Source organism: Vipera ursinii (genome assembly GCF_947247035.1).
Source record: "Vipera ursinii genome assembly, chromosome: 2".
In the NCBI taxonomy this organism is placed as follows: Eukaryota; Metazoa; Chordata; class Lepidosauria; order Squamata; family Viperidae; genus Vipera; species Vipera ursinii.
In genome coordinates this window covers 252,820,199-252,844,709 of record NC_139513.1, presented here as the reverse complement: position 1 = coordinate 252,844,709, position 24,511 = coordinate 252,820,199, and the positions used below count along the sequence as shown (strand labels likewise).

The 24,511-nt window shown below is 36.9% G+C and overlaps 1 protein-coding gene and 1 long non-coding RNA gene across 2 annotated transcripts in view; one reads left to right on the top strand and one right to left on the bottom strand.

Moving 5' to 3' along the window:
- ELL2 (elongation factor for RNA polymerase II 2) overlaps positions 1 to 5,199 on the bottom strand; it is a 41,437-nt gene extending 36,238 nt beyond the window's left edge. The window contains exon 1 of the mRNA XM_083354566.1: positions 4,918 to 5,199. Coding sequence (XP_083210692.1) covers positions 4,918 to 5,049 — 132 coding nt within the window. The 5' untranslated portion in view covers positions 5,050 to 5,199. The remainder of the gene's footprint in view (positions 1 to 4,917) is intronic.
- An 88-nt stretch (positions 5,200 to 5,287) lies between these two features.
- LOC310633525 overlaps positions 5,288 to 24,511 on the top strand; it is a 45,626-nt gene continuing 26,402 nt past the window's right edge. The window contains exon 1 of the long non-coding RNA XR_014491019.1: positions 5,288 to 5,389. This is a non-coding gene — a long non-coding RNA (uncharacterized lncRNA). The remainder of the gene's footprint in view (positions 5,390 to 24,511) is intronic.

Genomic DNA, 24,511 nt, shown 5'->3' with positions numbered 1-24,511 from the left:
TATTTGAATCCTACAGAAAGTAGGATTCAGAAAGTAATGTTTTTAAGAATATGAGTTATAAATAATACCTTTATTCCTAGATTTTATTGGTAGACAGAAAATTTAATGCTCAATCACAAATCTATATGCATCTATTTAATAAACAAAAATCCAGATTTCTGAACCACAGGCAGCAAACCATTTCAACAAGGGAAGTTTTTAAAAAAGTTAACTATGAACTCTCTTCTTCTGACTGTATATGTCAAATCATTAACAGAGCAGGCTTTTCTATTGTAAAGCGATTATACATTTTGTCTGCTAAAGTGGCTTCCAGAAGAACTTGAGATTATTTTTTTTAAAAAATCCTGGGAACACAGATATTATAATTCATCTGGGGGGGATAATTCCTTCTCTTCCCCCTCTTGTGGGCATTTATGTTTCTCTTCAATCTTCCTTAATTTCTAGGGCTCAGCCAGATTGAGTAGGGGCAATTGAACACCTGCCCTTTTCCTTGGAAGCTTCTGTGTTCTGACTAGCTCTGGCAAAATGATCATGGCCATATGTGGAAATTGAGCAGAGTGACTAAAGTTACCTTTGCTAGTGATAAGAGAAGCAACATGCATACAAACTTGAAATCAAAAGTAAACAGAGGTTTGTCCCTGCCATAGCTAGCAGCATTAACAGAGGGTTGCAGATAAAAGAATGGATGCAAGTGAATAGCTAATCCTACACTGGAAAATCAGAAAAGTTGGAAGATGTGCACTGTCTTTAATCACAATTTCACCATTTATTTTAAAATGCAGGATATTGATCCCACATATAGTCAGTGGAAAGAAGTAACTCCCTTCCGCCAATAAGCCTATCACATTTACACCTATGACATTTAAAACAGTTCTGTATACCCGAGTACAGAGATCTACATATGTAAGTGGTATTTAGATAGCTTGGTCTGTAACTAATTCTGAAATTGGTTTCCGAAATCCAGGTAGAAACTTAATCAGTGCCAGGATAAAAGGTAAAAAAATCAGATGTATATGCATTTTTGTATTGATCACAACTATCAGATAAGAAGATAAAAAGTCCTGACATTTATCAAATTCTGACAGCATTTATTTTGAGGCTTATCTTCAAGAGAATGATTACATTTAGAATAGTCCTAATTAGAATAGTATTAAAGTATGCTTAGATACTAATATAGTAAGACTGATCACAGATTAACAACAGAAAATGCTGGTCACAGAGGTACTCTCATCATTATATTTAAATGAAATTAAAAGGGTTTTTTAATTGAGGAAAAAGTCAAAAGACAGACTGTCATGTATTAGTATTATTTTATTACTCATTGCAGAGATGACATTTCAATATAGCTTAAAAATTTGAGTTTCTTTAAATGACATATGCATTTCATAGCTACTACTGTCCACTTATCAGACAGTAATAATGTGAAAGTTGCAGTTTCTATCTTCTTTATGCTATAACATATTATAAAGCATATTAAAGGTGGCTGTATTTATTTTGAACGTTACCCTTTCAGTTAACATCTAAATCTCTTTAATGTATAACATGCCATATTAATAACAGGCACAAAGGCCTACTAAACTAAGGAATTTATGTTAAACTTTTACATTGTTTTAAATATTCATTGGAGTCTGGCTATAGTATGGTTACAATAGTGTTAAATTAAGATTCTTTTAGAATGGATGGCCATAATAAATACAATTCAACAAATAAAATTAGTTCATATTTATTCCTACATTTAATTATAGCAATTATTTCTTCCTATTTTATTGATTTAGGAAACTTTTGCTGTTGAATTAGTTCAGTCAATGGAAAACCTAATGTAGATTACCTTTTCAATATAAGCAAGGCTAAATCTGATTATTGGTCATTTTTAAGCTATCAACAGCTAGTTAATAACTCTATAGATAACTGTTTAAATAATGTGCAAGTTCCTTTCTATCACAAGTTCTTTGAAAATCACATTTTGAAGAATTCAATTTTTAATACCATTTCGTAAGACAGGTAGCCAAAATTAGATGGATCATTTTATGTTTTTCAACTAGTTAAGGAACCTGTTTATAATTAGAAATATTGTATTTTTACAATATAGATTTATATATACATGCTCAGAAATATGTTCTAGATTGAAATAACATTGTTTGTTCCTCAATGTATAAAAGATTGTACACTTAGTATAATTTCTAATACTTCAGATTCCCTATCATCCTTAGTTTTTTAAATTAATCATTTGAATTGTACATGGCAAGTGTAATTATTTTTCCATATAAAAAAGCTGAGATTAGAACACATTTTATGTATTCATGAATGTGTAACCCATGCCACTGCTTCAGATGAAATAAATTATTTTCCTGCTTTAGGATATATTTTTAACAATTAAAACTGGATTGTTTAACCGAAAACAATATATTTTAGAACAAAGTTTTGTGGACTCAAAAATATTGTTTAAAATTTAATTTTTATCTTTATGTAGATTTGGTATTTTATATGAAGTTTTTCTGAATGTTTTATTTTCTGTAAAATAAACTGCTTCAAAAATAACTCCAAGTGTATGACAATGCAGAATAATTTTGATTATAGAATGTTAAAAGGAATTCGAAGATAATCTGAAATGAAGTGATAGTAATTTTAAACCTAACCACATACGCAATACAGTAAGATTAGATTTTCCTGATACAAATATTGTTTTTTCTAAGGCAGAAGGAGAAAACTCTTTTTACATTTCATTTAGGTGAAATAGAAGACACTAAAAGTATCTATAATGGTGTAAACTTTAAGGGACAATTTTCTTCTTTAAATGTTTGATTTAGAAATCTAGCTAAACTATTCCAGTTCCAAAAAAATAAAGAGAAGGAAATGTGGTTGCTACATTAACAACAAGCAGAATTTTCTGAAACTGCATTGTTCTTGAATACAAGCTTCATGGTAAAATAAGAATAACTGCAGTTTCAATTCTTCAACAAACATATGCTATAAGCTAAAGCTCCAATCTGAAGTTTATTTGTATGGATTATTTGGCAGCAGTAATAATTTCCACTCATGCTTAACAAGGGAAAGATCTTGATGTACTAAGTAATTATTCCATATATATATATAGACACACACACACACACACACCAGAGTGGCTGTAGTTTGCTGAATGAGGAAAGAAAGTTGACCGAGCCACACAACTACAGAAGAGTCAGATTCATTGAAGGAGGCTTATTTTGTTCACTATTTTAGATTTACCCTGCTTATTATGAAAAACAACCATTAGTCATACTAAAAGGCACAATTTAGAGGTCAATTCTCAGAAAACCAGGTCTGAGTCATCTTTCTGCAAGAAGAACAGCTAGGAGAAAACAGGGCGGAGAATGGGAGAATAGTCTGCCATCTGTCAAGAACCTGTTATTTAAATTCTGTCTGGTTTAGTTATGTTCTCAGCTTATCTATTGCTCTTAGAAGGTTTGAAGGGAAAGCCCTTTTGGGAGAAGCCTGCTGGCACTACAAAATGACTGGAGTATTTAAAAATAAAAAAAAGTTTAATCAGCACCTTCTCTTCTTTTTAGAATCTCTGCAATTCAACAATCCCTCAAGATTTCTCTGAACACTCAAAAAAAGCCAGTTAGAAAAGGAACTAGGCAAAAAGAAAGGGAAACAAATTTAATTTGAAATTCCATGTTAAAATACCAGTTAATTAGAGCTTAGTCCTTCTTACTGGGCACAGGGTAGCACACAGGAACTCTAATATGCTTTGAACAAACACAAATGAGGGCTCAAGTTTCCACTGGAAAGCTGCAGTAAGATAATAAAAGAGATCAGCAACTCTCCTGCCTCCTACTTCTGCAAAAGGAGATTAACACAGTTCCTACAGGTCACTTTTTGTTGATCTTATCTCCAATTTTTTTTAAGTGTCCCCAAGACACTCATATATGAAGCTAATGCATCTTAATATGCAATCTTTTTTTTTTTCAAATTAAATATACTGCACTAAAAATTTGAATAGCTGTTAATGCCATTTCCAATGATAGGCACAATTTGGCCCCATTTCGGTTTTTCACAGCTGCTAATGGGGATGGGAAAGGAGCAAGAAAAAAGCCTATGGGGGAAGGGAGTCTGGATAGCAGGAAGATCTAATATTTCTGACAGCATTATAATGATGTGCAATAAAATCTGTCAGTGTTTACAACTGTCACTTAAAAACTCAGCCACCAAACACGCTTCAGAAAAAACAAAAAGAAAATCGAGTCCCCAAAGGTACCCACAACCTATTTTCTCCCCCACACATTTAATGGCAGCGACAGGCCAAAGAGAAAGAAGAGCAAAGCCCATAAATAAATGACAGCTCAGCAGAAACTGTTTCATCTGGGAACGGCCGGCACTGGTCACGGCCAGCTCCGGAGGTACAAGCTGGCACCGACACCCAGAAAGGCGACTTTCTTGGATAAATGCCATTTTTTAAAGATGGCATCAACCCCAGGCAGCGTCACCCTCCTGTCCTTTCGGCCTGAAAGCAGCTGCGGCTGGGGAAACTTTGTATCCCGCAAAAGTTTTCTTTTTTAAAAAGAAGGAAACTAGAAGAGCAGGGAAACAGACTTTAGGAAAAGTTAAGGCTTTGGGCGTATCGGGCAGCCGTAAAAGGAAACGGAAGAGAATCCTTCTCTTCAACAGAACCGAAATTGGCTCCCGTAGTTGCTTTCCCTCAACCCTCTTTTCCCTCCAGCCCCATCCGAGGAGCCAAAAGCCTTTGCCTCTCGGTAGGAAGGTTACTGCCGCTTCCCATCAGTTAGTTCTCTATTTTTTTTTAAAAAAAAAAGCTCCTCGCTCTTCGCGCTGCTCTAGAACTCCAGGGTAATCCCCGAGGGTCACCGACCCTCTACCCCAGCGAAGCGTCGCCTTCTTCGGTGGCTAAGACCAGGTTAACCGGGGAACTCTTCTCACCTTGCTCCCCTGGTAGTTCTCCAGCGCTCGAAAGGCGGTCTCGGTCAGTTTGACATGCAGTACGGTGATATTGTCCTGCGTGACTCTGCCGCAGGACACGCCATACCTGCCCCCTTCCCGCAGCGACGCCATTTTACGCCACCTCTCGCCCCACAGCCACCGCCGGGGCCGCGAAGCCGCCACCGGAGGCTGCTGCTCTTGCTGCTGCAGCTACAGCCACTTCGGCAGCAACAGCCATCCTGCCGCTGACGTACCAGGCAACGCGCAGCCGCTGCCGCCGCCGCCGCCTCACCCCGCCCACTCAGCCCAGCAGCAGCCTCACTCACCGCCCCATCCCCGACACCCCAGGAGCGCCGCCCCCTTTCCCCACGCGCCCGGCCCGTAGCCTGGCCGTGGCACGCGCGACCCCGTCCCACGCGCAGGCGCCAGGCCCACCGCTCTTTGCGACTCCGCGCGGAGGGGCTTACACGAGGTCAGCGGGAGGGGGAGGGGGGAAGGTGGGGCTTCCTGGTGACGTCAGTTCATACGGTATTTGATCACGTTTCTATCATTATTGACGCTGGGGATTGAGTCACCTGGGTTATGTACGCTTGGTCTGAGTTGCCCTGTGTTATGTGGGCTCCCGTTTCCTTCCCTACTTTAGGTGCCGGGATCAGTTGTAAAACCTTTGCAGTCTAGCTTCCTTCTAGAGCAGATTTCTAAATTTTTAAATAAAATAAGGGGATCAACTTGTCTGAAATGGTACCGGTATAGGGTCTCCTGCTTGAGCGGGGTGTTGGACTAGAACTGGGGTAGGCAACCTCGGCTCTTTTATGACTCATGGACTTCAACTCCCAGAATTCCTGAGTCAGCATAGCTGACTCAGGAATTCTGGGAGTTGAAGTCCATGAGTCATAAAAGAGCCGAGGTTGCCTACCCCTGGACTAGAAGACCTCCAAGGTCCCTTCCAACTCTATTCTGATTGAACTTCAGAGCAGCATTCCCCTTTATTGCATCTTTTGCAGCAGCACACCTTATGCGATTAGGACTACTATAGTGAATCCCTGAAAAATGCCTTCTGCGTGGTGTTTTTTTCTTTCTGGAGTTCAGGTGCCGTTATTCCCTGCCACGTATGTGTAGAATTTCATGTGGAGTGACCTCCTGACTAGGCAAGGTGTGCGCGCACAACCCTCCCTTTCTAAATCATTCTTGCTGAATGAAAAAACGTTGTCGCTCCTTGAAAAGTAACAATTGTATCATTGTGCATACTTTTGTGAATTGATAATGTATACTTAAAAGTGTCATAAAACTGTTTTTTGCTGCAAAAAAGTAAGGGCTCCCTGATGTACCTGATTCACGGGTGAAAATAGGTATGAGGCAAGGCAGGAGTACCATGACTAAACTAGGAGTGCACTCTTAGGGTTGTTTTTTCAGTAGTACAACCTTATTCCTCAGTGCATCCGTTTATCTTTTTTAAATGTGTGTGTGTGTGTGTGTTTTGGGGGATTATAGTAAGTGTTAAGGCACCACAGAGCAATCTCTCCTCTGCCCCTAAGTGGATTACTTTCATACTAGTAAATTTGTTTGTTCTAAAGTAACCTCATTCTTCTTGGTCAGAGGTAAGCAACCTCAGCTCTTTTATGACTTGTGGACTTCAACTCCCAGAATTCCTGAGCGAGGACAGCTGGCTTAGGAATTCTGGGAGTTGAAGTCCACGAGTCATAAAAGAGCCGAGGTTGCCTACCCCTGTTCTTGGTGAACTTGTGATGATGCCCCAGTATGGGGCAATCTCTGTTATGACAGACTCAAGTTATTTTCTTCCTTTGTATTTGATGAAAATAATCTTAGGCTGTGCATATATTTACTGTTTGTTCCCTTTTGTCATTTCTATTCTCTTCGTTGTTTTGTTATAATAGTCAACTTCCTGGAGATACTTATTTTGGATAAAAAGTATGGAAGCAGCAAATATTTAATAAATAAACAATAGGTCTGAGTTCTGTGGTGTAGTGCAGATAGTGTGTTTAGAATTACAGTTTAAATGATCTCTAGAATTAACTCTTTTCAGCCTTTAGTATAGTGCTAAAGTCCCTAAATCACAGCTCAGTGTCATTTTTAAAAAAATACTGATCCATTTGATCTTCTGCCTTACTATCTTGTGTCTTGCCAAGTCATATAGAAGTTCATATTTAACTTACCAATAATAGATTTCTTGGTATCTTCAGCAAAGCGAAAGCAAAAAGTGTGCCTTCTTGTACTTAGTTTAAAACCAGAATGGACTGTGGTTCTAATTCCTGTATATTGCAGAGTTTTCTTCCACTTGGCTCACTCTGCAATAAACTAATAAACTGTATGTTTTGTGGCAATGATTGAACGTGGCCAATGAATTTAAATAACAACACCATTTAAAGATCTTTAACAGTTGCATGTCTACACAGATGTGTTTATTCTGTCTAAAACTTTTATTTGGAATAAGGATCAAATGGTGTAAACAAGTTATTAATATGCTTTTTAAAGGTATTTTTGGAAGCTTAGTTTCCAAATTTTTATATTTATACCTATTAAATGGGACGTATTTCTACACAATGTTTAGTTTCAAGACTTAAACTCTACTAGAATGTAATGTGACATGAAAGTAATTATATTACTGTTATGAGATTGGCTACTACATTGGGTACAAATTTAGAACCACATAGCTTTTGATACATATAGTATACGGAGAAAGGGAGGTGGTGGTGATTTGCTGGGGGTGGCTGATTACAACAGATTGGTTGCATAATCCTATTTTTCTAGGATTAAGTACTGCTTCTTTGTGCATTAGCATTTAATACTGGGTAAGTTGTTTTCCAGAAGTTTGATAAGAGATATATTATGATTGCACTCCACCAGATTCCCAGGTAGCATGGCTATTAAGGTTAAAAAAATATATGAATGACTTAGGTTTCAGAAAGATTTATGTAAGGATTATTGGAAATAAACACATTTGCATGTTATTGTATTCTTTGTATAGTTTTATTGTGCATCCACCAATTTTGAGGAGGGTCAAGAAATTATTGCAGAACATTAAAAACTACCTTTCTAGCTTCAAAGGGGAAAATTTATCAAGACAAAAAAGCTGCTTGGGTGCCCAATTAGGATCAAAAGCATGGGTGAGACTTTAAGTTTGCTTATTTCTACCTAAGGTTTTCCACAAGCTTTTGCTTGGCACGGAATAGTAGTTCCTCTCCCATTGGAAGTATATAATAAAATGAGGGGAAACATTTTCACTTACCGGTATTCCATGAAAAGCAGTATGAATGCAGCATTTCCATATGCCATGGTTTAGACCAGGGCTTTAAAACCGGTGGTACGTATATCACCACTGGTACTTTGGCATGTGGCAGGTGGTATCCGACCCTCCTAGACAAGTGTAGCGGGGGAGGGAAATGAGCTGAAGCAACCCAAGCCTGAGGGAAAGGCAGCTGGAGCTGCAGGACTGTTGGGGCTCGGCAGGGCTCCAGCTGATTGGCGCTTCTGGAACCAGCATGTATCTGGAGGTGAGCTGAAGAAAAGGGAGTGAGGAGAGGAGAGGATATAAAAGGAGGTGGTTTTGGCATGAAAGGGGGAAAAAAGACAAGGAAAGTGAAGGGGATGGAGAAGAAGCTGTGGAAGTAGAGCTCAGCTGGCAGGGAGGAAAAAGAGGAGAGGGAGAGAGGAAGAAGGGCCGACCAGCCGGCTGGTAGTGGTGCATATTAATAAATATGGATAAATTCATCATACATTTGTCAGTGCAAAGGGAAAGTGATTCAGCAAAGGAACTGCCACCAAAGAAATTAAAACTGGTACTTTTTTCCTTTTTTTCTACAGTTTGTAACATTTTATTAGATTATAGAATAAAATACAAAAATGCAAAAGCAAATAGTAGGACACAGTGGGGAGGAAAAAGAGGAAAAAAGTGAGGGGGAGAAGGGAACAAGAACAGACTTCCTCTGTTGCAGTAGAAGAAAGCATTAACATCGAACCTCAACTTTTTACTTTTCCATAGTATTATAAACTACTAGCCATTTCTAGAACAACACATCTAACCAGTAAAACCCCAAATTCCTGCCACTTTTTTTAGTCATCAAGTTTTTGACACCTTGCTAAGCACTGGTGGTACTCGAATATTGTCATGGCCTAAAAGTGATACAATCTGTGAAAAGGTTGAAAAGCCCTGGTTCAGACTATGATCAAGTCCATCTAACGTACAGTTTTAAAAGATAATTTGAAGCATACTTCAATGTCACTTGACATTGGTCCTATGATTTTTAGCCCCAGTGCCTCCACATTTTTGAACCCATTTTTCTAAGTACTAGAAAATTACCATTATTTAATGAACAGGAAGAGAGGGATACATTCCAGTTGTATTAAGTACTGTGCAACCAGGTCATCATGATAGTTGTCTGTATCCATTTTTGAAGTACCCTGTGTGGTACTGAGCCAATCGCTCTCAAAATGCCTGGCACGATTGTTGCAGAGATAAAACGAGAAAAACTTCCTGTCATGTGCTCCTTATAGGAAGGGTCATAGGAAGTATAGGTAGTAAGTAATGGCTTTAGCAAACAATATCTGAGCTTTTTAGAATTTTATTTATCTTTATGGAATGGCAGCAGAAGTATCTTCCTAATGGCCTGATAAAAGCTAGAAGGAGAACTGGTGGAAAATATTTGGATATAATAAAGTTGGAAGGGCCCTGTGAATCATTGACACACCCCTACCTTCTTGAGGAAGTTTAAATAGCTTTACTGCAGTTACAGTAGAGATAGCCATTTTGAGTAATAATTACCTGGTCATTATTCATTTCCTTCATTTTTTTATAGTATGTGTTCAGGGCTTCAGCTTTGGAAAAAACTACCTCTAATTGAATTTACAAGCTGTGGTGGCACAGTGGTTAGAATGCAGTATTGCAGACCAATTCTGCTGACTGCTGGTAGTCAGCAGTTCTAGTTTCACTGTCTCAAGGTTGACTCAGCCTTCCATCTTTCCGAGGTTGATAAAATGAGGACTCAGATTTTTGGGGGCAATATGTTGGCTCTGTAAACTGCTTAGAGAGAGCTGTAAAACACTGTGAAGCGGTATATATGTCTAAGTTGCTATTGCTATTACAACAAATAAAATTAGAACAGGAACTGAAAATGGGAGGGAAAACAAAGAGTGAAATTGCTGCCAATTTTGCCATTTTTAAAATATGTAAGTGATGAATACTCAATGGGGCAGTTGAACAGGATTGTCAGGCACAAAAGAGAATTAAAAAATTTTTTTTTGAATGGTATGGTGAGAGAAGGATTGTTATCTATATAGTAGTATATTTGGCTGACCATAAATATTTAACTGATATTTATCTGTATGGATATTTTTCAGCTTTCAATAGAGGGTGAGATATTTGTGTCATATTTCTATCAGAATCTGACTCTATTTAATAAAGGCCACTCACCTCACAAAAGGGGAAGGAGGCAGAATGAATTAATGAACAAACAGACAAAAATCTTGTGGAATACTCCAATTTTCCTATCTTGTCAACCTAGGGTTGCCAGTTTCATCTGAATGACTTCTGTAGGACCAGGACAAAAATAGTAATTGTATTAATAAATTTTGATTAAAATTAATTGCCTCTTAAGTAAGGTCCTTTATTGATAACATTATTTTTCTTGTGCATGTACAAAACATTTTCTTTGGCGCGCATATAACCTCAAGAGTGTATGTGTTTATATGGGTGCATGTATGTTCCTGCGTACATAATATACAAATATCTGTTTAAATTTACACACATATGCATGCGCACATTTTTTTCTTCCATTTGAGAGAAACAGCCCCACAAAAGAATTTGAATGGAAATGTGCTAAGAGGTAACTACTGAACGGAAGGGAAGAAAACAAAAAGGTTAACAAAACAGGGTGGTACAGTAATAGGATGTAGGGAATAAATATTTGCAAGAGAGAAATCTTGTGTAGCCATCACAAAAGGGTTAAAATGCACTGGGAAAGCAGCTTCAGCCAAAAATTGGTAATCTTCTGGCTCATTTGTAAAGGCACCCAGACTTCAGGATCTGCACCTTTGCCCATTCAAGCTCTTTGTTTTTAAGAGCTTCTGTTTTTATCAGGGAATGCGAGGTGAATGTAGATTCCTTCACTGGATAAGGGTTGTTTTAAGGAAAAATCTTCCTACTGTATGGTAAATACTGTACTTTTAAGTTAGACATACAGCTAGCCTTCCTTCTCCTGCACTCCAGGCTATTTTTGCTTCCTTTCTTAATTTTGTATATGGCTATGGAAAATGGGTAATGGCTTAAAAAGGTTATCGCGATCAGTATGGGTCTGAAGATAGTGACAACTTCTGTTTTGCCACACCCTCCCATCCCGCATAGCCTGAAGAGTTTTTAAAAAATGATGTCTGCAAAGTTATGGTAAAAAAAAAAATCACTGTGGCAGCCACAATGCACATAAAAAACAGGCAAAACCACCATCTTGTCTTCTTTTATCATACCTTATTTTACCATACCCTCCTATATGTATTCAGTTATGTTTAAGCTACACGCAAAATTCTAATTTTTCGTTGATTAAAATTATTTCTGCTATGCAAACAATAGTGAATAGGTGGCTCAAAGCTGTAAATAATATACTCAAAGTAGTTGTATTCTGAAAGTAATGCATAATTGTTTCTTTCCATAATGCTGTAAAACTAAAGTATATATATTTTAATCCCTTTTCAGTGTTTCTTTAACCTTTCAAATACTGTCAGAAATCTGCAATGAAAATAAAATGTTTTCATTGGATAATGCTGCACGACTATTTAAGATCTCTCACATATAGCATCTATACTAAGTGTGCTCCTCTTTGAAGAGTCTCTATTTTAAATAAATATTTATTTCAAATATTTATCCCAAATCCAAACAATATCAAACAATATTGTAAGGTTGAGGGCAAGAACCGTTTAAGAGACATGACACAAAAGGAAAATAGATAGCAAGAGAGGAGGAAAAACAGGTTTGAGCACAAATTGCATTTTTAAAAAAACAATATTTCTGGTTCTGTGATAAATGTAAAAACATGGTGGAAGAATTATCATATTTATAAAGGCACCAATGATGGCAATCTCAAGCTTGACACAGGCCAGCAAGAAAGCCCTTACTGTCTATCAAAAATAACAGAAATCTGGTTTTCCCCTTCCAACAGATATTTGAGTAAACTGAAGCCCATTGATTTTTGAGGAGCTTATAGGTCATTAAATTTGCTGTTGTGCTGAAGCTATAGGATTGTGGTGGCTATAGGATAAAGCAATTGAGATCCCTTAGAGAATAAAATGAATTGTACTGAAATAGATTTCTTGACCCCATTTGGCCTAGCATTGCATCTTTTAGGAAGAGTGCAGACTGACCTGATTATTTCTTTTACTTTCAGAGGAGCACTTTGACTCCTTAGTAATCAGTGCTTTTCTTTTTGGAGGAATTATTTTCTTAAACTCTCAGAGAAAGCCAAAAGAAAAATGTTTGCAGCGCATTCATATTCTTATTCGTTCAAAAGAAAGTTCTAAGGCTTAGTCCAAAGCAAACATGACAAAGATTACAAACATAGATGTACAGATATAGAACAATTCAAAAAAGTCTTTGTAAAGCTAAAGGATGAAAGCAGTCTCCTGCTCAATAACGCATGGTTAAAAATCTATCGAAATCAATATAATAAATTAAATCTTTGAGGCAGAGCGTGCAGAGTTCCACGCTGGATTACTTTATGATTTATGTCTCTTGCTGTTATCTTCTTAATTCCTATCAAAACTGTATGGAGGTGATTCCAGTTTTTTGAAATTTGAACTCCCTGTGAGTTTGAGAGAATAAAAGTTTAGCGAACAAGCACTAATGGCTGGTTGTGCAACTTTTATTTGTTTGTTGGTTTGGGATGTGGCTGGAGTGCTGACTTTAGGGGAGTAAAACAGGCTGCATTTGCCTCAACACAACACTCCTCCCCCCTTCCATTACAAATCAGAAATACTTTGTTCAGGACAAGACAAAAGGCTTAGAATCCTGCTTCGGAAAGTGTTTTGTCTATGGAAAGGGATTTCCTAAAGTACTTTAGCTTCTGATTTAGAGAATTCCCATCTGGAGGGGAGTATTGTTAAAGTCATTTTGGAGAGAACAGTGATAAGGACTACAAAAGAGATCAGGGAAAACCTTCCAAAAGTCAGACAAAGAAAACAAAGAACTTCTATAGTGGAAACCAATTGGATGGGAGCGGTCTCTCCCAAGGTCAGTGACACATAGTGCACATACATCATTGGCAGCAGACAATTCTAAAGCTTAGATTTGCTAGATTAAATATGTTTTATGTAAGCTTTTCACCTGCTAAGCAAAGTGCAGTACTGTGGTTCACTGATTATTTTTTGTTAATTGTTTACATTGAATCATTGGGTGCCTGATCCTCACAAAATAAGTGTAAAGATGGCTGGTAAAGAAGCTTTCCATGAAGTAATTTCCACATGATGATAATAAGATGATAAACTGCTGCTAGATCATATCCAGCAACTAACTCTTAGGATAAAGTAAGCTGCCACAGTCTTGTGTTCTGTTAAAAGTAGGAGAAATATTTATGTGCTGTCAAAGGTAAGAGAAATATCCAGGTTGACCTGGAGTGTCAAAATATTCTGTCAGTCTTGGGTCTGATTCCAAATTAAAGTAAGTTTAATTAGTGAACTAGATTGAGAGTACAAAGAAAATGAGATGAAATCGGCAGACGATATGAGAATAGTTTATGTTTGCAGTTTATTTGTTGTACAATTACCTTTGTTATATTGAATTTTATCTTGCTGCGTGGAATTTGTTCTTAGGTTATAAAAAACACAATTGTACACAGCTCAGTTAAGCTGAAGCAGCGAAATCTTATACATGTCTGCTCAGAAATCAGCCCCACTATATTCAAGAACCCTTTCTCCCAGATAAATATGCAAAAGAATGCAGTCTTACACAAATGTGTATTCTTCTACATCATAAATAGGTATTTCCTCTTTTTAGTACAAGATGTGCCTTATTAACCCTACATTTCAACAGGAAATCATTGCCCTACTAGAGGGAAAGCAATTAAAAAACCCACACTATAATTGCTTTATTTCAGGCAGTCTGTAGCATGTAGGTAATTTAGATTGAAACAAGTCATTTGGTTTTCTATTCTATTTAAAAATATGTATTTTTACCAAATGTTGAGATAAAGTTCCATAAATGGAACCTGTTCTTCTGTTTTTGTATGGCCTTTGAAGCAACATTTATTTTGTTTCTTCTCCAAGAAAAAAATGCAGTCACCACTTAAATCTACATTAGTTCTGTCAAAACAGTCTAACTGCTATCATATTTTCTAAGATGTCTGAACTTCAGCTGTGCTGGTATTCATGCAATTGAAGCTTGTAAAGTGGTCCTTGGATGGCTTTCATAAATAGTGTATTAAGGAACCGACAAAATGGAGTTGTTGAATAAAGTGTAGACCTTCTTTTGTGTGCATCTTTTATTGCAGTTACCTAATAAGAAGTTGAGATTAAAGTCTTGGGAAACCTAATAAGGGAGTAAGCCAATCTCAGTGACCACAAGCTCACTCATTCTTGTTCTATTTTCTATCCTTCATAGCTGCACATTTTTATAATTCTTGAGCCTGGGACAATATACTTATTTATTCATTCTTCTCTACTTCCTTATTCTTATAGGTACTCTTCAACTTATGAACAATATGGAGCCTGAAATTTCCATCATAAGTCATGATTGTCCTAAATTGAGGCACCCACTTCATCAGAACCAGTTTTATTACTTCTTTTGCAGCGGTCATTAAGTCAGCGACACAGTCATTAATTGAGTGCAGTGATCATTAAATAAATCAACGTATTCATCTAGGTGCAGTAAGCCAGCCCTAAAGGTGAGCCAGTTGCCAAGTGCCCTAAATACAGTCATATGACCATGGGGTTCCTGTGTACAGCAATTAGAGTTCTGGAACTGGCTCATAAATAGCTTTTGGGGGCTCTGTTATAACTTTAAATGGTCAATAAATGATCAATTGTTAAATGAGGACTACCTGTATACAATTCATTATATTAGGGTTTGGGGGCCATTGAAATCAGTAACCTAGTATACAGGAAATGCTGAAATAATACATATTTAATGTATTAGACTTTCTTTCCTGAATGCAAAGAAGAAAAAAACCCTTACCCAACAACTAACCACCATCAAAATAAAAACCTGCAAAATAAAACAAAACATATTAAATTCCCGAAAATTGAATTATACTTTAGTTGAGGCCTCCTTCATGCATGAAAGAGATGCTTTTGTTATTCCTCCCTTTTAAAAAGACCTTGCTTCATAGAAGCAAGCATGTCAGAAATCAGTTTCTGTATGTCACATCTTGTATACTGCAAAGCCTATTTGACTTTTGTTGAATCCCAATTTTGAAGTTGTCAAATTTAAATCAGATTGAGACTTAAATATTGATAATTTATTATCTCAACCTGATTAGGATTTCTAAAATTTTCAACCACTGGAAATCTTATGAGTGACTAAACACATTTACTCATTGCATTGTAGACAATAGCAGACAAATAGATAACTAGCAGAATTGTGAAGATGTTTAGAATGGAGTCTTGGGAATAGGCTATGAGGCCTCAACACTAACATGGCACATCATTTTAATTTTCACAGAATGCTGCTTTTTTATTTTTGAAGATGATATATATTTGTTTATTATATACTAAATATGCAAAATTAAATTACATACATATAAAATGAACTTCCCCTTCTCCTTCCCCATATCATAGTTTGAAGAATTGCACACTATGTCTAAAAGAGGCTGAGATAGTTAAAGGCTGACAGATAAATTACAAATTTGTAGTTCTACTGAAGTTGTATGTTTAAAAATAGCCAGTGGGTGAATTGAAGAAATGGTGCAAATAATAGATATGGGGCCTAGCTGATAGGAAATAATTGTTCTATTCTACTCTGTCTTGGTCAGACCGTACTTGGAATATTTTATACAATAGTTTTGGCCATAACAAATTGATGATGTTTCTAATTGATGATGTTTATTAATTCTGGCTATGTCTTGGTCCATTGGAACGAGTGGATAATGCTGCCCTTGAAAGTAATGGAGATACTGTGACTCTGAGCATTGTAGTTCTGTGTTACAGTGGTCAGTAAACAATGTTAAAGAAACCATCTCTTAGTATGATATGAGAATCAGTCTATATAAAAATAAGTGCTGCTGAGTTCCAAGAAATTATTCCCAAAAAATATGGACAGAGTACAGTATTAGATAGAGGTTACACATATTAAGACAGGACCTGGTTAACCTTTTTTGAATAAGCTGCATTAGTTGTGTTTACACATCATATTAAGCTTTAAGCCAAGATTATTTAACACAATGTATTTACACATTGCACTAAATTATAAATAAGTAATCCATATTATGTGTTAGACTTTGAATGTAAGTTCTGAATAATTATAAGGAAAATGTCTGTGGGTATACACATGTGTACACACACACACACACACACACACACAGAGAGAGAGAGAGAGAGAGAGAGAGAGAGAGAGAGAGAGAGAGAGAGAGAGAGAGAGAGAGATATTTTGCACACACATCTGCTTGCAGTCTTTCATGTACACCAGAATGCAACAGTTTTGTGTTGGGTCTTTCTGTAGTAAACTGTGGAGATTCCCTTTGAAAATGCAAAGCAGTAATACTGTTTATGATGTTCTTCCTAAGTTTGTAAGCAGATCCTAAAGCAATTTTATAGAGGTTTTTAATAGCTCAAAGATACCATTAATTAATGTTAATTACTTTGTTTATTCAAATACATCTGATATTCCAATAATTCATCAAGCTTAGTATGTACATTTCCATTTTCTTCATTTTGCCTGGTGTTTTAGCATTCTTTATAGTATACAGTATTGTGGCTTTAAGATACAGGTACAGGTTTGGGAATCAAATATTTTCCTGGCTAGTGTAATCTTGCTGAATTTCTTAGCTCTTAAGATTTTGGGGTAACTAGTTATTAATATAAAATGTGTAAAGTTTTTATTTTTATTAAAAGCTCAAATATACTCTATTAATCCAGTTTCTGCTATGTATTTCTAAATCCTTTGAGGCAAAGCTGACTCTTGGTTTACTCAGGAGTCTCAATGTTTTATATTCATGGCATTTCTAAAAAATAAAAAAAATGGCACTTTATTCTAATTTTTAATTTTTCTGATTTAAAAAGAAAAAATGAGAGATTTGAGATTAGCAATTTTTTAACTAAGGGAGGGGAAATGCTAATCAGAAAAAGCTTGCATATACAGAATGATTAAAATATATTTATCTTAATCTTGTTCATATATTAGTTTAAAGCATTAGTCTGACAAAAAAGATCAATAGCAAAATAGGACTTATTCCTTGGGAAGTGACATAGAGTTGATGTGTACATTTAGATGTCTCTTTAACTAAAGATAATAAAGTGAGTTTTACAAAAAAAATGTACATCTTGCCCGTTATTTTTTTAAATGCAAATATAGTCTGTGACATACTTAAGAGTACTGTCATATAAACTACCATTACAAGGATTCAAAATTAATTCTAATGAATGGGAAAGTTACATACATTCTACACTCTTGTTTTTATTTGAAGAAATAATAGATCAAAATGACATCAGTAAGTCACTCCATATTACGTAGCAAGGGTTTTAATGAAGTTAATAGAAGGCCCTAGTGCTGTACAATTCTGAGTTTTTAAAAAAATATATTTTCCCATTTTAGAATGAGAAATCATTATAGTTTTATTTGTACAATATACTAATCCAAAGTCAAATGAATAATGTTTACTGAATTAAACCAACTGCTAGTCTTTGCACAACCCACTGAGGGACGAAATAAATATACTTGCTAAATTCACATAACAGGTTAAACAGCAAATCAACCAATTACATTTTAACCTACAGCAAGGCATCAGGATACTGTTTACAATATATACACATGAATAGTGATAGAGTAGAAATTCTGATTTTTGGAGGCTTGATTAGACATTTCATCATTTTTGTCACAAACACGTTTGTGACAACATTCTGTTTCCTCAGAATGAAAGTCTACGGAATTATATAGAATACATATTACTGAAATATGTACTGTAGGAAGTTCCACTGTACTGAGGCTTACAGTGAGCAACATTTGCATGTCATGTGGAATTCTAACAAAATGGGTTTTCTCTCTTTCTAAGAAAGCTGCACATATATGGGTTAAAGAACAAAAATCCCATGAAATAGCATAACTTTCTTTGTGGCAACATTAAGTTCAGATTTCTAATACTGAGAAGAAAATACACTGAAAACTACCTTCAGTTGCATTTCATCATTTGGTTGTCCAAATAGGATGCTCTGTTAAAGAAAGATTTACCAAAGGAACCAGGAGAATTTTATTTTGAATTTTGCTATTTCCCCCTTACCAGATGGATGTCCAAAGTGCCATTACTCTTTGTGTCCTAGATTCTTGTGTTGATAGAGCTTGAAGTGCACAGGAATCTGATATATTTTGCTTGGTAGCAAACCTGGAAATGAAAAATAGTATTGATGCTGGATGGGAATTTAAGTTCATTTGAGTAATTGATAAGTTGTGGCTCTGAAGTCCTTCATGTCTAATCTCCTTGAAGTGCTTTTGGGGTTCCTTTTGTATGTGGTGAACCTGTAGCAATCTTTCCAGCATATTTCCAGTCTCTAAGATTGGCTCATATGAAAAGAATCAGAAAATTTGGCAACATTATGCTGGGACACGTGTGTGTTACTTCAAGGACAAACTCATTATAAATCTATATTGAGCAGTTGTTGCAATGTCTAACTGCTTAGGAAGCTGAGCCCCCATAGTTATTCTCTTCCTAGTTTTCAAGCTCATATTTTTTCCTGGCTTGAAAGAAATGTGACTTTTGTGATTTTACACAAAGGAACTTTGCTAAAGTTGTTTTTATATTACTGTATTACTAAAGCTTTTGTATTCCAGCGTTTCAATCTAGCAAGCACAAAAATTGGCAATGCTGCCTAGTTGCAGCGATAGTCCAACACACCTAGTATCTTTAATGCTGGTTAAGGCTGGGGTCATAGGCAGTAGATAAGTCAATTTTTCCATGGCTTACAGCATTGCATTTTCAAAAATCCATGTATTATTTTTCTTTTGCATGTCACAAGTGACATATCCCGTCCAGAACAAAACAGCTTTAGCATCTTGGTTACATTCTCCAAGTCACTGCTGTTATGTTGCTGCATTACCATCTTAGTCATCACAACCTTTGAAGTCTTGTTCCCAGGCAGGTTTGTGGGGAAAGTTTATTTACACATTTATAAAAGCCAGTGAGATAGATTGAAAAAAATATATAAGGAGACTGCAGCTTTTGGTAGTGAAGGCGGGTCCATTCTTGTTCAGTACTGTTTCAAGTTGGCCTTGGGTCAATCCCTCTGAGGTGACTGCTTATGATTAGCTTTTGCTCATCAACATGATTCAGCATGGTTATACTGAGGCATTTTTCAAAGGAAGTCAATGCCTGTAGGGAAAAATGTTATACAGTTTTTACAGATAGTATTTATTTATTTATTTATTTATTTATTTATTTATTTATTTATTTATTTATTTATTTATTATTGAATTTCTATACTGCCCTTCTCCCGAAGGACTCAGGGTGGTGTACAGGGCAGTAAAAGCTTTACATACAAAAGTTAAAATGAAATTAAATTAATTAAGCCCTAACAATAAATAATTAAAAATACCCCAAACCCTTAAACCAGGCCGGCCTGTTTAAATAAATAGGTTTTCAAATCCCGGTGGAAAGAGCGAAGGTCGGGAGCCATCTGGAGCCATTTCACATACAGATGCACCATGCACACACATTATGCTACTTTTTACAAATTGCCACAAATGCTTCACTTGACAGAATTTGGTCATCTCCTCTTATGTCATGTCTTTTGATATCTGATTAAATTACTACTGTACTTAGTTGTGACTCAGGCAAACTTTGCTCCTGTGAGCTCTTTCTCTTCTTCAACACTATTTTGGAGAAAGTAGTCTTTTTGATCACCATGCTATCTCCTCTCTATCAGGAAGCACACTGTGAAGTTTTGCTGACTTGCAATTTAATAAAGCAGTTATAAAGAACCAGTAGCAAGGTGGATAGGCTCAGCTACAGGAGCAATGGGTGCTCCATTGAAAGACCAGGTTAAGCACAGATTGTCATGAAAAAATGTACTGTATCTGTGCAATTGCTAAGAATTTGATGGTATGTAATTGTTTAAAAAGAAAGAGCAATCAAGTAATTAAAATAAAAATGTTTCCTTCTAAAATATAGGTATTAAATAAGCATTAAAAAAACCAAGTAAAATACTGAAAAAAACCATCTTGGTTAACTTTGGTGCTTTAATTGTGCACTGATATTAATAGACCTTGGCAATAATATTTTGGCTATATGATTTGCCTTTATCTTATACCTAATGCATAAGTGTGATAGGCTTAAGATTCAAGGTGCTGGTGATGACCTATAAAGCCCTAAATGGCTTGGGTCCGGGATATTTGAGGGAACACCTGCTGCCGGCATCAAGTTCCCTTCGTCCTGTGCGCTCCCACATAGAGGGCCTTCTCAGGGTGCCGCCAGTAAAAGACTGCCGGCGGATAACACCCAGGGGGAGGGCCTTCTCAGTGGGTGCGCCTGCCCCTTGGAACCAGCTGCCCGTGGAGCTTAGGACTGCCCCCGACCTTTGGTCATTCCGCCGGGACCTGAAGACCTGGCTCTTTGAGCTTTCCGGCCTAGGCTGAGAGTTTTTAATTAGGGTTTTATATTTTTCAGGGATCAAATTTAATTATTTTTAACTGTTTTTAACTTTTGTATTGAATTGACGTTTTTAAATACTTTGTATACCGCCCTGAGTCCTACGGGAAAAGGGCGGTATATAAATTCAATAAACTTAAACTTAAACTTAAGTCAGTCCCATTTGTACTGGTATTAATGTCTCTACTTTCTCCCAACAGTTACAAAGTGTGTAAAATCTATTATACTTTGCCAACTATTGTGTCTTTAACATACTGCACATGCATAATCAGCACAGCAGCATTTGACATTGACTCAGTATTGTAAAGTCAGGAAAATGGGGAACAGCCAAATTCATGCCAGTATACTTTTCTATCACCCAACGTAAGAATAGGTAAATAGCAGAGAATGATAATAATCAATGCCAACCATTGGTGATTTGTTACCAGCCCATGAACAATTGGGTCTTTTAAGTACATCTGAAGAAGTGAGCAATAATTCATGAAAGTTTGCACCTTTTAATAAAATTTATTAATTGGAAAAACAGCTATCAGACTTCTGATTGTTGGCTACAGTAACATGACTCTCCTATAATAAAATAGGCTAGGTTATTACTGAAGATTTATGAGAACAAGAACAGATAAAGCCACTGATCTTTGTTAATAGTTAACTTTGTTAACAATTTTCAGGATTTGGAAAACAAATTTATAAACTAGAGAGAAGACATTTCCCCCCAGATAGATTGGACTTCAATCCTTATCACTCTCAGTTGCCATGTTAGCGACTGGCCAGGATGATGAGAATTGTAATTCAGACATATCAAAGGGATTTGGAAGAAAGCTGTGGGAAGGGATGTGAAAGAGAATTGTAGACATTGCACTGTTAATGTAACTCTCATCAGAAACTGCAAAAAATAGAAGGCAACCTGCTTGTCACAAAAAATTCACATTTTATAAATAAGACAAAAGGTAAATTAGGACCTCTTGCAAATATCTTTCCAAATGATAGTATGCCATTCATTGCACTATGTTCTTTTTCATGGTATGCACATTGGTTATCATTTAATGGATGTTCCTGTTTTTTCTGTAAAGCTTCAGTGAATCACTTATTTACCCCTTGGTGACTAACTCTGCTACAGTTTGGTCCATGGACTTTGTAGATCCTCTTGCCTCTGGCAGGGAAGTGACCTGATCATTCCCAGCTCAGTGCTGATTCCCTGCTGTGGGCTTTGTACCATTTCCCCTGTGGGATTAACAGATCTAGATGAACAGAGGTTAAATTGTTTTAGTTTGAAATAAGTTAAAAGGAAGACGTGCTTGCCTGACACTCTGACAAGTCAAATGAAATTACAGCTCTGAGCATTGGGAAAGAATGAAAGAGCAATCTTGATTTTCCTGTTTAATCATCCCTGTGTACAAACATTGTTATCAGGCTTTTGCCTCTGTTAAATGTCAGCAGCAGCACACTCATTTTTCTATACACTACTTTGCTTCATCTGCTAAGTAAGAATAGGTGGATTAGGGCAGTCCTGAAGGTAACACCCCAGAGAAAATACATTCATATTCCTTTTTAAAAACAATTATGGTGTCAGGAAATACGTTGGGAAGTTTTCACTTCTCCTTTCTCTCAAAAAATATGACGTAGCACCCAGTGGTCAAAGGCAAGTCATTTCAGTGAATCTCTTGGCATATATGTGGGAAAAAGAACTAGTGTAGGAGAGAGGCTGTTGTTGCCCAGGTCTCTTACACACAGTAGTTAGCATCACTAGGAGAAGATACCGAATCCTGCTTTAAATTCTTCAGTTTCTATAGCTAAAATCCATCCATCAATTGTTTACCCTGTTGGCATCACTAGAAAAATATGGGAAGTGATAGTAAATGTTGACCTTCACTTTACATTATGAAAACTAAATAGGAAACAGTGCAATCTTAGGAGAGACTTCTTAGAAGGAACATTATGTTATTTTAATTTTTGCTACACACATGAGTTCCCTAGATGCTCTTGCCTTCTAAAGTAACTTAAGGTTTGTGTTCAAGAGAAATGAACTGCACATCAGTGATGCTTCTAGAATTAATTTAAACAAAAACAGAAATAATTCACAGTTACATTTGATGGTTCCTCCTTTTTCACTGTGTGATATAATACATTTTTAAATATCTATCTTTTGGTCTATCTGTGCATATTCTGACCTTCAGAGACTTCTTTACATGAAAGATTTCTTGTAACCAGTCCTATAGAGTCTTTATTTTAGATTTTTACATTTTTGTCATGTGCCTGCAACTCTTAAACTCTGGACAACCTTGTTGTTAGCTGCGAAGTCGTGTCCGACCCATCGCGACCCTATGGACAACGTTCCTCCAGGTTTTCCTGTCGTCTACCATCTTCTGGAGTCCATTTAAGCTCACGCCTACTGCTTCAGTGACTCCATCCAGCCACCTCATTCTCTGTCGTCCCCTTTTCTCTTGCCCTCAATCTTTCCCAGCATTAGGCTCTTCTCCAGTGAGTCCTTCCTTCTCATTAGGTGGCCAAAGTATTTGCGTTTTAGCTTCAGGATCTGGCCTTCTAAAGAGCAGTCAGGGTTGATCTCCTCTAGGACTGACCGGTTTGATCGCCTTGCAGTCCAAGGGACTCGCAGGAGTCTTCTCCAGCACCATAGTTCAAAGGCCTCAATTCTTTGGCGCTCAGCCTTTTTTATGGTCCAACTTTCACTGCCATACATTGCAACTGGGAAGACCATAGCCTTGACTATACGCACTTTTGTTGACAGGTTGATGTCTCTGCTTTTTAGTGTGCTGTCTATATTTGCCATAGCTTTCCTCCCAAGGAGCAAGCATCTTTTAATTTCTTGGCTAAAGTCCCCATCTGCAGTGATCTTGGAGCCCAGGAAAATGAAATCTGTCACTACCTTCATTTCTTCCCCATCTATTTGCCAGGAATTGAGAGGGCCAGATGCCATGATCTTGGTTTTCTTAATGTTCAGTTTCAACCCAACTTTTCCACTCTCCCTCTTCACCCGCAACAAGAGGCTCTTTAGTTCTTCTTCACTTTCTGCCATTAGAGTGGTGTCATCTGCATATCTTAGGTTGTTGATATTTCTTCTGGCAATCTTAATTCCAACTTTTGATTCATCTAGCCCTGCCTTTCTCATGATGTGCTCTGCATATAAGTTAAATAGGCAGGGTGACAGTATACAGCCTTGCCGGACTCCTTTCCCAATTTTGAACCAATCAGTGGTTCCGTGTCCAGTTCTTACTGTTGCTTCTTGACCCGCATATAGGTTGAGTTTTCCAAATTTGCTGGCAGATTGAGTGTAGCACTTTTACTGCATCGTCTTTTAAGATTTTGAATAGCTCAGCTGGAATACTGTCACCTCCACTAGCTTTGTTGTTGCTCACTTTTTCTAAGGCCCACTTCACTTCACATGCTAGGATGTCTGGCTCGAGGTCAGTGACCACCTCATTGTCATTACCAGGGCCGTTAAGCTCATTCTAGTTTTGTCTGTGTAATTTTGCCACCTCTTCTTAATCTCTTCTGCCTCTGTTAGGTCCCTGCCATTTTGGTCCTTTATCATGCCCATTTTTGCATTAAACGTTCCCTTCATCTCTCCAATTTTCTTGAAAAGATCTCTGGTCCTCCCTATTCTATTGCAATTTCTTTCCACTGTTCATTTAAGAAGGCATTCTTATCTCTTCTAGCTATTCTGTGGAATTCTGCATTCAATTGGGTGTATCTTTCTTTTTCTCCATTGCCTTTCATTTCCCTTCTTTCCTCAGCTATTTGCAAAGCTTCCTCAGACAGCCATTTTGCTTTCTTTGCCTAAACTTAAA